At 40.3% G+C, this 13,529-nt stretch overlaps 1 protein-coding gene across 2 annotated transcripts in view; it reads left to right on the forward strand.

Moving 5' to 3' along the window:
- Nucleotides 1-13,529, forward strand: part of FRY (FRY microtubule binding protein) — a 322,162-nt gene that overhangs the window by 201,054 nt on the left and 107,579 nt on the right. For both annotated transcript variants that reach the window (XM_081214715.1, XM_081214716.1), the window contains exon 17: nt 7,852-7,959. In XM_081214715.1, the coding sequence (XP_081070841.1) occupies nt 7,852-7,959 (108 nt within the window). The remainder of the gene's footprint in view (nt 1-7,851; nt 7,960-13,529) is intronic.

Below are 13,529 nucleotides of genomic sequence, written 5' to 3' on the forward strand. Positions count from 1 at the left end.
GTTTAACAATTATTTTTTATTTTAATAACTTTATTTTATTTCATTTTATTTTTTCTTTCTGTCTTCCTTTTTTTCTCCCTTTTCTTCTGAGCCGTCTGGCTGACAGGGTCTCAGTGCTCCAGCAGGGTATCAGGCCTGTGCCTCAGAGGTGGGAGAGGCGAGTTCAGGACATTGGTCCACGAGAGACCTCCTGGCTCCACGTAATATCAAAGAACAAATGCTCTCCCAGAGATCTCCATCTCAACGCTAAGACCCAGCTCCACTGAACAACCAGCAAGCTACAGTGCTGGACACCCTATGCCAAACAGCTAGCAAGACAGCAACCAACCCCACCCATTAGCAGAGAGGCTGCCTAAGATCATAATAAGGCCACGGACACCCCAAAACACACCACCAGACGTGGACCTGCCCAACAGAAAGACAAGATCCAGCCTCATACACCAGGACACAGGCAGCAGTCCCCTCCACCAGGAAGCCTACACAACCCACTGAACCAACATTACCCACTGTGGGCAGACACCAAAAACGTCAGGAACTACAAACCTGCAGCCTGCGAAAAGGAGACCCCAAACACAGTAAGAGAAGCAAAATGAGAAGACAGAGAAATATGCAGCAGATGAAGGAGCAAGGTAAAAACCCATCAGACCAAACAAATGAAGAGGAAATAGGCAGTCTACCTGAAAAAGAATTCAGAGTAATGATAGTAAAGATGATCCAAAATCTTGGAAATAGAATGGAGAAAATAAAAGAAACGTTTAACAAGGATCTAGAAGAACTAAAGAGCAAACAAACAATGATGAACAACACAATAAATGAAATTAAAAATTCTCTAGAAGGAATCAATAGCAGAATAACTGAGGCAGAAGAAAGGATAAGTGACCTGGAAGATAAAATAGTGGAAATAACTACTTCAGAGCAGAATAAAGACAAAAGAATGAAAAGAATTGAGAACGGTCTTTGAGACCTCTGGGACAACATTAAATGCACCAACATTCGAATTATAGGGGTCCCAGAAGAAGAAGAGGAAAAGAAAGAGCCTGAGAAAACATTTGAAGAGATTATAGTTGAAAACTTCCCTAATATGGAAAAGGAAATAGTCTATCAAGTCCAGGAAATGCAGAGAGTCCCATACAGGATAAATCAAAGGAGAAACACGCCAAGACACACATTAATCAAACTATCAAAAATTAAGTACAAAGAAAAAATATTAAAAGCAGCAAGGGAAAAACAACAAATAACATACAAGGGAATCCCCATAAGGTTAACAGCTGCTCTTTCAGCAAAAACTCTGCAAGCCAGAAGGGAGTAGCTGGACATATTTAACATGATGAGAGGGAAAAACCTGAAAAAAATTTCAGATTTCACAAAAATCTCATTTAGATTTGATGGAGAAATAAAAACCTTTATAGACAAGCAAAAGGTAAGAGAATTCAGCACCACCAAATCAGCTTTACAACAAATGCTAAAGCAACTTCTCTAGGCAGGAAACCCAAGAGAAGGAAAAGACCTACAATAATAAACCCAAAACAATTAAGAAAATGGTAATAGGAACATACATATCAATAAATACCTTAAATGTAAATGGATTAAATGTTCCAGCTAAAAGACACAGACTGGCTGAATGGAAACAAAAACAAGACCTGTATATATGCTGTCTACAAGAGACCCACTTCAGACCTAGGGACACATACAGACTGAAAGTGAGGGGATGGAAAAAGATATTCCATGCAAATGGAAATCAAAAGAAAGCTGGAGTAGCAATACTCATATCAGACCAAATAGACATTAAAATAAAGACTATTACAAGAGACAAAGAAGGACACTGCATAACGATCAAGGGACCAATCCAAGAAGAAGATATAACAATTGTAAATATTTATGAACCCAACACAGGAGCACATCAATACATAAGGCAGATGCTAACAGCCATAAAAGAGGAAATCAACAGTAACACAATCATAATAGGGGATGTTAACACCCCACTTTCACCAATGGACAGATCATCCAAACTGAGAATAAATAAGAAAACACAAGCTTTAAATGATGCGTTAAACAAGATGAACTTAATTGATATTTATAGGACATTCCATCCAAAAGAACAACAGAATACACTTTCTTCACAAGTGCTCATGGAACATTCTCCACAATAGATCATATCTTGGGTCACAAATCAAACCTTGGTAAACTTAAGAAAATGGAAACCGTATCAAGTATCTTTTCTGACCACAACGCTATGAGACTAGATATCAATTACAGGAAGAGATCTGTAAAAAATACAAACACAAGGGGCTTCCCTGATGGCGCAGTGGTTGAGAGTCCGCCTGCCGATGCAGGGGACACGGGTTCGTTCTCCGGTCTGGGAAGATCCCACATGCCGCGGAGCGGCTGGGTCCATGCGCCATGGCCGCTGAGCCTGCGCATCCGGAGCCTGTGCTCCGCAACGGGAGAGGCCACAGCAGTGAGAAGCCCGCATACCACAAAAAAAAAAAAAAAAAAAAAAAAAAATACAAACACATGGAGCCTAAACAATACACTACTAAATAACCAAGAGATCACTGAGGAAATCAAAGAGGAAATCAAAACATACCTAGAAACAAATGACAATGAAAACACAATGACCCAAAACCTATGGGATGCAACAAAAGCAGTTCTAAGAGGGAACTTTATAGCAATACAATCCTACCTCAAGAAACAAGAAACATCTCAAATAAACAACCTAACCTTACACCTAAAGCAATTAGAGAAAGAACAAAAAAAACCCAAAGTTAGCAGAAGGAAAGAAACCATAAAGATCAGATCAGAAATAAATGAAAAAGAAAGGAAGGAAAGGATAGCGAAGATCAGTAAAATTAAAAGCTGGTTCTTTGAGAAGATAAACAAAACTGATAAACCATTAGCCAGACTCATCAAGAAAAAAAGGGAGAAGACTCAAATCAATAGAATTAGAAATGAAAAAGGAGAAGTAACAACTGACACTGCAGAAATACAAAGGATCATGAGAGATTACTACAAGCAACTCTATGCCAGTAAAATAGACAATCTGGATGAAATGGACAAATTCGTAGAAAAGCACAACCTTCTGAGACTGAACCAGGAAGAAATAGAAAATATGAACAGACCAATCACAAGCACTGAAATTGAAACTCTGATTAAAAATCTTCCAACAAACAAAAGCCCAGGACCAGATGGCTTCACAGGCGAATTCTACCAAACATTTATAGAAGAGCTAACACCTACCCTTCTCAAACTCTTCCAAAATATAGCAGAAGGAGGAACACTCCGAAACTCATTCTATGAGGCCACCATCACCCTGATACCAAAAACACACAAAGATGTCATAAAGAAAGAAAACTACAGGCCAATATCACTGATGAACATAGATGTAAAAATCCTTAACAAAATACTAGCAAAGAGAATCCATCAGCACATTAAAAGGATCATCCACCATGATCAAGTGGGGCTTTTCCCAGGAATGCAAGGATTCTTCAATATACACAAATCAATCAGTGTGATACACCAGAGTAACAAATTAAATGATAAAAACCATATGATGATCTCAGTAGGTGAAGAAAAAGCTTTCGACAAAATTCAACACCGATTTATGATAAAACCCCTCCAGAAAGTAGTCATAGAGGGAACTGACCTCAGCATAATAAAGGCCATATATGACAAACCCACAGCCAGCATTGTTCTCAGTGGTGCAAAACTGAAACCATTTCCACTAAGATCAGGAACAAGACAATGTTGCCCACTCTCACGACTATTATTCAACATAGTTTTGGAAGTTTTAGCCACAGCAATCAGAGAAGAAAAAGCAATAAAAGGATTCCAAATCAGAAAAGAAGAGGTAAAACTGTCACTTTTGCAGATGACATGATACTATACACAGAGAATCCTAATGATGCCACCAGAAAACTACTAGAGCTAATCAATGAATCTGGTAAAGTTGCAGGATACAAAATTAATGCACAGAAATCTCTTGCATTCCTATACACTAATGATGAAAAATCTGAAAGAGAAATTAAGGAAACACTCCCATTTACCATTGCAACAAAAAGAATAAAATACCTAGGAATAAACCTACCTAAGGAGACAAAAGACCTGCATGCAGAAAACTATAAGACACTGATGAAGGAAATTAAAGATGATACAAATAGATGGAGAGATATACCATGTTCTTGGATTGGAAGAAACAACACTGTGAAAATGACTATACTACCCAAAGCAGTCTACACATTCATTGCAATCCCTATCAAACTACCACTGGCATTTTTCACAGAAGTAGAACAAAGAAATTGCACAATTTGTATGGAAATACAAAAGACCCCGAATAGCCAAAGTAATCTTGCGAAAGAAAAATGGAGCTGGAGGAATCAGGCTCCTGGATTTCAGTCTGTACTACAAAGCTACAGTAATCAAGACAATATGGTACTGGCACAAAAACAGAAATATAGATGAATGGAACAGGATAGAAAGCACAGAGATAGACCCACGCATATATGGTCACCTTATCTTTGATAAAGGAGGCAAGAATATACAGTGGAGAAAAGACAGCCTCTTCAGTAAGCGGTGCTGGGAAAACTGGACAGATACATGTAAAAGAATGAAATTGGAACACTCCCTAACAGCATACACAAAAATAAACTCAAAATGGATTCAAGACCTAAATGTAAGGTCAGACTCTATAAAACTCTTAGAGGAAAACAGGCAGAACACTCTATAACACAAATCACAGCAAGATCCTTTTTGACTCACGTCCTAGAGAAATGGAAATAAAAATAAACAAATGGGACCTAATGAAACTTAAAAGCTTTTGCACAGCAAAGGAAACCATAAACAAGACGAAAAGACAACCCTCAGAATGGGAGAAAATATTTGCAAATGAAGCAACTGACAAAGGATTAATCTCCAAACTTTACAAGCAGCTCAGGCAGCTCAATATCAAAAAAACAAAGAACCCAGTTCAAAAATGGGCAGAAGACCTAAACAGACATTTCTCCAAAGAAGATATATAGATTGCCAAGAAACACATGAAAAGGATGCTCAACATCACTAATAATTAGAGAAATGCAAATCAAAACTACAATGAGGTATCACCTCAAACCAGTCAGAATGGCCATCATCAAAAAATCTACAAAGAATAAATGCTGGAGAGGGTGTGGATAAAAGGGAACCCTCTTGCACTGTTGGTGGGAATGTAAATTGTTACAGCCACTATGGAGAACAGTATGGAGCTTCCTTAAAAAACTAAAAATAGAACTACCATATGACCCCGCAATCCCACTATTGGGCATATACCCTGAGAAAACCATAATTCAAAAAGAGTCATGTACCACAATGTTCATTGCAGCTCTATTTACAATAACCAGGACATGGAAGCAACCTAAGTGTCCATCAACAGATGAATGGATACAGAAGATGTGGCACATATATGCAATAGAATATTACTCAGCCATAAAAAGAAACGAAATTGAGTTCTTTGTAGAGAGGTGGATGGACCTAGAGACTGTCATACAGAGTGAAGTAAGTTAGAAAGAGACAAATACCATATGCTAACACATACATGGAATCTAAAAAAAATGGTTCTGAAGAACCTAGGGGCAGTACAGGAATAAAGATGCAGATGTAGAGAATGGATTTGAGGACACCGGGAGGGGGAAGGGTAGGCTGGGACGAAGTGAGAATGGCATGGACATATATACACTACCAAGTGTGAAATAGATAGCTGGTGAGAAGCATCTGCATAGGACAGGGAGATCAGCTCGGTGCTTAAGACCACCTAGAGGGGTGGGACAGGGAGGGTGGGAGGGAGATGCAAGAGGGAGGGGATATGGGAATATATGTATATGTATAGCTGATTCACTTTGTTATACAGCAGAAGCTAACACACCATTGTAAAACAATTATACTCCAATAAAGATGTTAAAAACAGAAAGAAAAAACAAAGATAAACATTAGAGAATCATGTAAGCATTTAGGAAAAGAGAGTTGAGGTCCACACCACACTAATGGAAATAGTTATTGGAGTTGATATTTGAGGCTGGTCTACCATTTTTCCAGGCCTTGCTTAGGGTATGAACTTGAAAATAAAGCATTCTGTGTTGCTCTATTTCCATTCCTCATCCCTTTTATGCTTTATGCTGGCAAATAATAATAGTAGCAGTAAGTATAATAATATAATGACTGTAAATAATAATTATATAATATCTGTTAATAAAAATTGTTATTTGGGGGACTCAGATGCTTCCGCTAAAATCCCAGGCACCGGGCTGCAGTAAAAGGAAACCATGCACCAATTAGAGTTTCTAATCTAGGCTTGCTTTATCAGCTGGGAAGTCTGCCAGTCTATCAGCTGGCAGAATTTTCCTTACACTTCAAGCCAGGCAGGGTCATCTGTTTTCCAACAGATATGAAAATAATTCCAGCTGTTTAAAACATCTGGTGAGCATGTTAGGAGAGCTGTTTAAAGGACTCTGTGCCACACATGAACAATCAGATCACTAGGCTTTAACTCTGTCTAGCCATCGAGGATGTCATTTGAAGACTTCTCTTTCCTTCAGCTGATTGGAAACCACTGTACAGTGAAGTCCTCTCTGAAGTCCTTGTACGTCCCATGCAAAAGGACTATGGAAAAGGAGAGAAAATAATCTCACGACTTCCCAGAAGAACAGAGTATTTTAGAAATTAACATATATGTGTTTTGTTTTTCACAAAATACAAAAAAGTTTCGTATTTATTCCTAACAAACTTAAAAATACATGCTAAAAAGTCATGTCACAGAGCAAAATTGCTGTCTGATTATTGTCTTTAGTTTATAGAGAGCACGGATTCTGCCTGTTACATTTCTATTCTGACACAGTAACTGTTCCAAGAAGGAATTACTTCTACGCTACTTTGCATTTTCATTATTGTGTTTCTGTCCTATGATTGCGTTAATTTGGTACCAATTTTATATTTATTCTCAGAGGACTAAATCATCAAAATTTAAATATGCTGTTATATTACATCACAAGTTATTTGAAAGATTTGATGTGTCATTTAGTTTTTCCATAAAGGTTATTGATAAATATGTGGTTAAGAATCAGTTATCTATTTAAATAAGTAAAAATTGAAATAATTTGTCACTGAATTTATATTTTTCCTTCAGATTTTACAACAGGATATAGAAGGTATTAATTACCTTTAAAACATTCATACTCTCAAGAAAGTAGAAAGAAGATATCTCCATAGAGGTCAGGACCATCAGAGTAATTTTAAAAATCAGAAATGGGTGCACAATTATATACATTTCAGGATTTTACTTGACATTATGAAAGACTTATTTTTGGAAGCATTTAATTTAAAAAAAAATCAGGGGTGGGCACTCTTGAGAGGAGAAGCCTAACTCATCAGAGAGAGAAACTTCCAGATGTCATGCTTGTTAAAGGCACCATTAGTTGTATACATTAAAATCCCATTTTTAAATGCTGAATGTGGTAATGGCTACAATGTATTTCTTACATACTAATGTGTCTGGTCAATTCAGTGAATTCAGTGCCTTAAATGCAGCCCACAGGGACCAAACCCCATGGAACGCAGCTGAATGGCAAGACATATGATAGCAATAGAATGCTATTGCTATCAGCATTTTTCTTTTCAGATACATACCTCTAACTAGTATTTAAATCTTCATAAGTTCTCTTAGAACTGGCCAAGCTATAAAAGGCATAAACCTTTAAGAATAATAGGAAGCAATCACCAGGCAGTGATTCAGAAGGCATTGATTTTAGTCTTTGTTCACATATTTAACCAATTTTTTAAATTTTTTTCATAACCTTTGACTTACGTTTAAACTTTGTCTTCGAATTCCAGGGGTGAGAGAAAGCCAAAAATAGATCTTTTCAGGACCTGTGTTGCTGCTATTCCTCGACTGCTTCCTGATGGGATGTCAAAACTTGAACTTATTGACTTGCTGGCGAGGTAGGTGAGAGCTGTAGTGGGCATTATTTGATCAAAATTGATTTTAATCCTTTGTCATGATTCCTCAAAAAATAGAATGATTATTAAAAATGGACAGATATTTACTAATTCTAGGTACTATTTGGAGTTCCCAGGAGGAATAAAGAGATGGTTTTGATTTGGGGCTTTTTTTTTTGTTTTCCCTGTGCTCATGGGGTTTAAAATTCAATGTAGAAGCAAATCCGTAAGGACATAAGGTAACTAGCAATCCAAGGCTTGAAACTGTGCAAATTAATGACACCAAAAAAATGTGATACATAAAATCAGAGGGTAGAAGGATTACTGTGGACTGGGGATGTCAGCAGATGACTCCTGGGAGATGGTGGAACTTGAATGGCCCTTTGAAGGAAAGATAGGATATAGAAATGTAAAGGGAATGCCATGAGGACAAGCACAGAGGTGGGACCAGGAAATGAGGAGATGAGCCTGGCTGGGAAAAAGTTCATTCAGGATGTGATTCCCAATCTGAGATCAGCACACCCCCAGGGAGGCAAGAAGGTGGGTAACAGGGATCCTAAGCAAATTTTTGTACTTCACTTCCATAGATCATACATTTATCCCACTCCCCATCCTCCGTAAGAATGCACAGTCCAACTAAAACCCAAAGTTAACTTGCTTTGCTTTGAATGAAATGATATTATTGTAGTTAAATAAGCTTGATTTTTCTCATGCTGATCTGAAGTTCTAGCTGACAGTTATGCATGTCTTTAATTTAAGAATCAAAAGTGACTTATTATCTAAGTGCATTTAGAAGGCAAAATCATTAGAAACGGGGTCCTTGGAGGGAATGGAATGAGGAGGAAGACAAGTCATCCTTGATTTGGAAAAAAAAGAAAGAAAAAGGATTTTAGAAAACCCAATGATAAAAATAAATAGAAATAAGACTTTAGAGGTAGATATTTAATGAATCTTTACTATTAACTGAGGCATTTGGACTAATGGAGTTTCTAAGCAGGAGAATAACATGATAAAAAAATGTCATTTCTGCTGGTTCATCTGATAATGGTGGAATAGAGGAAAGGCCAGAGAAGGATAACAAATATTGATGCTGGGGCTTCCCTGGTGGCGCAGTGGTTGAGAGTCCGCCTGCCAATACAGGGGACACGGGTTCGTGCCCCTGTCTGGGAAGATCCCACATGCCGCAGAGTGGCTGGGCCCGTGAGCCATGGCCGCTGAGCCTGCGCGTCCAGAGCCTGTGCTCCGCAGCGGGAGAGGCCACAGCAGTGAGAGGCCCATGTACCCCAAGAAAAAATATATATATATTGATGCTGATTGGATGAAAGATGCTTTATACATAATCTTTTACCCACATCCTCTAGCCTTCAGAGAGCACCCTTCCCATCAATATCCAAAAAGTAGGCCAAGCCCCAGTCCCCCGTGACTGCAGATCACCCAGCGGCCTGCCCACGGCTCTGAGTGTCCTCATGGTGAGCAGTGCGTCCTGGTGATCATGGTCGTCATGCTCTCTGCTCTGCACAGCCGTTTGGACTCCTGTGCAGAGGGGACCAAATCCCATGGTTGATCACTTCCTGCTCTCAGTTAATAGCTTCCATAGCCTGCTGTCCTTCCCCATTCTCTTCACTCCAAGTGTGGACAAAGCCACTCCCTTCCCTCTTCTGGTCACACTAGCTCAGGATGGTGCTGGCTCCTGAGGTTTACTGAAGAGCCATTGCTCTGATAACCATGGTGTCAAGCTTTGGTGTTCTCTGGCCACAGCCGCCTACCCTTCTAGCTGACTTCTATCACCTGTGACCTATAACCGGTTCTTTGCTACAGTCAGCCGTCTCCAGGCCATGGGTTCTTCTTTCTTCCATTCCATGTGTAGGATGCATTTGAAGAAGAATATGAACTTAAAACAAACTACAGTGTAGGCTTTTGCTGAAGCCTAGCAACCAGAATGTGAGCCTAGATCACCTTATCCAAAGTAGGGGAGCAGTGGGGAAAGAGGGAGGAACAAGCCTGGATCACAAAAGGGCTTCCAGTTCTGGGGGGGGACAAGATTTAAGGAGGAGCAAAGGGTGGATTCCTAGTGAATAACAGACTTGGGGATTTGGGGGTCGGGGAGCTGAGGAACAAAGAAATCAAGATACTATAAAGGGCCATCCACGCTGCTGTGGAGTCTCCCGGGATGATGGGGAAGTGCTGAAGATAAAGAAAAGCTGTGAGACAAGGGCCCGAATTACCCAGAAATGTACAGGAGCAGCCTGTACATTGGCCATGGACAACAATGGGGAGGGTGGTGTGCCTAGGAGACAAGTATTTGCACAGAGGAGGGGCGCTGAGTGAAAGGGCTGCAGGGGGCATTGAGGAACAAGGGGACAGAGAATGAGGGGCCGCCATCTGAGAGATGTGCAGGAGGCGCCCCCCAGATGGGAATAATACTGACTCCTTTGGAAGTCCTGAATTTTGCTTCCCTGCTTTGCCATTTTCCTAGCCATGTGATGCTGACAAATTATTGGGTTGGCCACAAAGTTTGTTCGGGTTTTTCCACCAGATGGTACAGAAAAGCCCGAACGAACTTTTTGGCCAACCCAATATTTAACCCCCTGTCTTTTTTTCCTTGGTAGAATTGGAATAATGCTGCCTATCTCATAAGACTGTTGAAAGGGCAAAATGACATGGCACTTTGGTTAATCAGAGAGAAAATGTGTCCGCAGGGAAAAGACAGTTCTCAGTTAAGCTGAAGTAAAAGGAAAGTTCACTTCTTTCATTGAAGTCCTAATTGGTGATGATTATATAACTAAGCCCTTTGAAATGCTAAGTGTTTTAAATGTCATGCAGCCTTCTGGTACCGTCTCTAATGCTGTTTTGCTGTAAATCTGTGTGGGAGACTCTTACCTCTGAAATCACCTTGGTAGCCTCATCCAGTGACGCCTGGATCTGCAGCCGCGGTGCCAGGCACGTCAGGAGGGAATTCTGTGAGACACGGTTGGAATGGCAGTGCTTTTTATAGTGCTATTTATAGTGCCTCGTGTTTATTATTATGTACATTCTTACAAAGCCCAAAGCCATGGGTACTGTTTTTATGAGGGGAAGGAAAAAATAAATATACTTGAGAGTTCAAGTCTTAGGGCAAAGTCAAGAAAATGACGGGACTTATATGGGAAGCCTGTGAAGAGGCCTTTTTCATACGCTTCAAAAGAAGCCAGAGGCCGTTCTCCTCAGGGGAAGGATAAGTTGGAGAGCTGGCCCTCACACTGGGTCCATTACCCTATGAGAAAACGAGCCCCTTCTAGATCTCAAGAGGGTCAGAGGACAGAAGTGAAGAAATTGAAGAGCAGTAAATGTGGGTTTCAAGTCTTTAGTCGCTTTGTCCCCCAGTAGTCCAGTCACATTTGGATTCATTTGACTCCTGACACAGTCTAGTCAGAGAGGTGTGAGACCTTTTATTTCAGACACTTCCTGGTTGCATCCATGGTGCTTTTTTTTACTGGAGAAAATCTTGGTTTTCTTCATACTTGGCAAAATAAGACCAAATGCCACGCAGGCTCACCTGCCCCTCACAGCTCGGTTCCCCGAATAAGGAGGGTCGACTGAAAAAAAATGCACAACGTGAGAGTTGTGAGTTAAGTTTTATTTGGGGCAAAATGAGGACTATAGCCTGGGAGACGGCATTTCAGATAGCTCTGAGGAACTGCTCCAAAGAGCAGCTCTGAGAAACTGCTCCAAAGAGCAGCTCTGAGGAACTGCTCCAAAGAGGTGGGGGGATGCTCAGGATATATGTGATTTTGGTGGAAGGGGAGTACGTGCAATCAAGCACATATTTTTTGCAGAAGGTTTCTGCTAGCCACGAGAAGCAGACGTCACCATGAAGGATTTTAGTGCTTTTCTAGATACAAGGAGATGCAAGCATTGGGCTCATAAAATCTTTTCCTGAAAATATCTAATTATCTAAAGACCCGTTCTGCCAGTTTTTCCCAGAGCACAGAGCGCCTCACTCCTGATCTCCACCCTGAACTCCTTTCAAGGGGTGTCGAAGTTCAGCAGCTGCAGCGGCTCATGATTTAATCCTTGTAGAGGTAGATGGCAAGTGCCAGTTTGTAGGTGACAGGAGTTTCAAGGTTATGTCCTCCATAACTGCCCCCAGGCTCCCTTCCCACCTGTTCACGTATTGGCTAAACACCCCAGACACTCTAATCTCAGAGTTGTATTAGTATGTTTACCATAACAATGGTTTACAGAACGAAACAGACAAAGAAGGTGGAGCTCACTTTTCTCCTTGGCAGTCGCCATGATTTTTCTCTGTCTCCTCCCGGGTGTTTCCTGCTCTACCCTTGACCACAGGAAGGACCTTTTCCCCCAACAGTCTACAGGCTCCTGTCCTCCGTCCCTTTCTGCAGCACTGTAGATGCACTGAGGGTTTGCTGTTCCATGTTTGCCCTCCTTTCAAAAATCTGAAATAGGGTTGTGAGAATTAAGCAATGCATATAAATCACTTACCATCGTGCCTAGAACACAGTAAGCTCTCAGCAAATGTTAGTTATTATTTTTAGGCATCTTTAAAATGAATAACATATTATCCACGATGTACAATGCACTTTCATATACTTTATGTTAGGAAAGCTGGGTACATATTCATTCCTATTTTCGGACAAAGAGATTGAACTTCAGAAGAGTAAAGTTGGTTGCCCAAATGTACAGAATTTTCCAGAAGCCAAATAGAAGTGACAAATGTTGTTGGTTTTATACAAAATGGCAAACATTTTGTGCAGTGTTTCTTTACAACTTGTGGAACTTTCTGAGGTAATGCATATACAATTTCATGATCTTTAGTGGTATCTGGAAACTATTTATCATTTACTGTTTATCATTCAGTCTTCACAGCTTTGTGTAGTGGAGGGTGGCTAGCTGTTTTGAGTAGCTGGGTGAGAACTGTAGACTCAATTGCATACATTGCCTCGATAAACCACTTAATCTTATTACTTTATTTTAATTGAGATGCAATTCAAAGCCCTGTAGATAGGTGGGAGCTCATTCTTTTTTTTCTTTTTTTTTAATAAAGTTCCCATTTTATTTTATTTATTTATTTTTTAGGGAGGGGCCACACCACACGGCATGTGGGATCTTAGTTCCCTGACCAAGGTTGAACCCGCACCCCCTAAAGTGGAAGCATGGAGTCTTTTTTTTTTTTTTTTAACGTCTTTATTGGAGTATAATTGCTTCACAATGGTGTGTTAGTTTCTGCTGTATAACAAAGGGAATCAGTTATACATATACATATGTTCCCATATCCCCTCCCTCTAGCGTCTCCCTCCCACCCCTCTAGGTGGACACAAGGAGCACGGAGTCTTAACCACTGGACCACCAGGGAAGTCCCGGGAGTTCATTCTTTAATACCTTAGAGAAGAAGTTTCCGCCCCTTCTGGTGAACATGCCAGAGGTTAAGAGTCCACTGGTCAGCAAGTCCCTCCTTTTGGAAACCTTTGTCTCCAGGCCTTCACTTCTAAACCATTTCTTCCTCTGCTGCCCTTGGTGATGTTATGGGACAGCAGGTCCCTCTCCGCTGCCTGATAACCTTGTGTCAGTCCTGC

This window comes from Mesoplodon bidens, assembly GCF_964165515.1.
Source record: "Mesoplodon bidens genome assembly, chromosome: 17".
NCBI lineage: Eukaryota > Metazoa > Chordata > Mammalia > Artiodactyla > Ziphiidae > Mesoplodon > Mesoplodon bidens.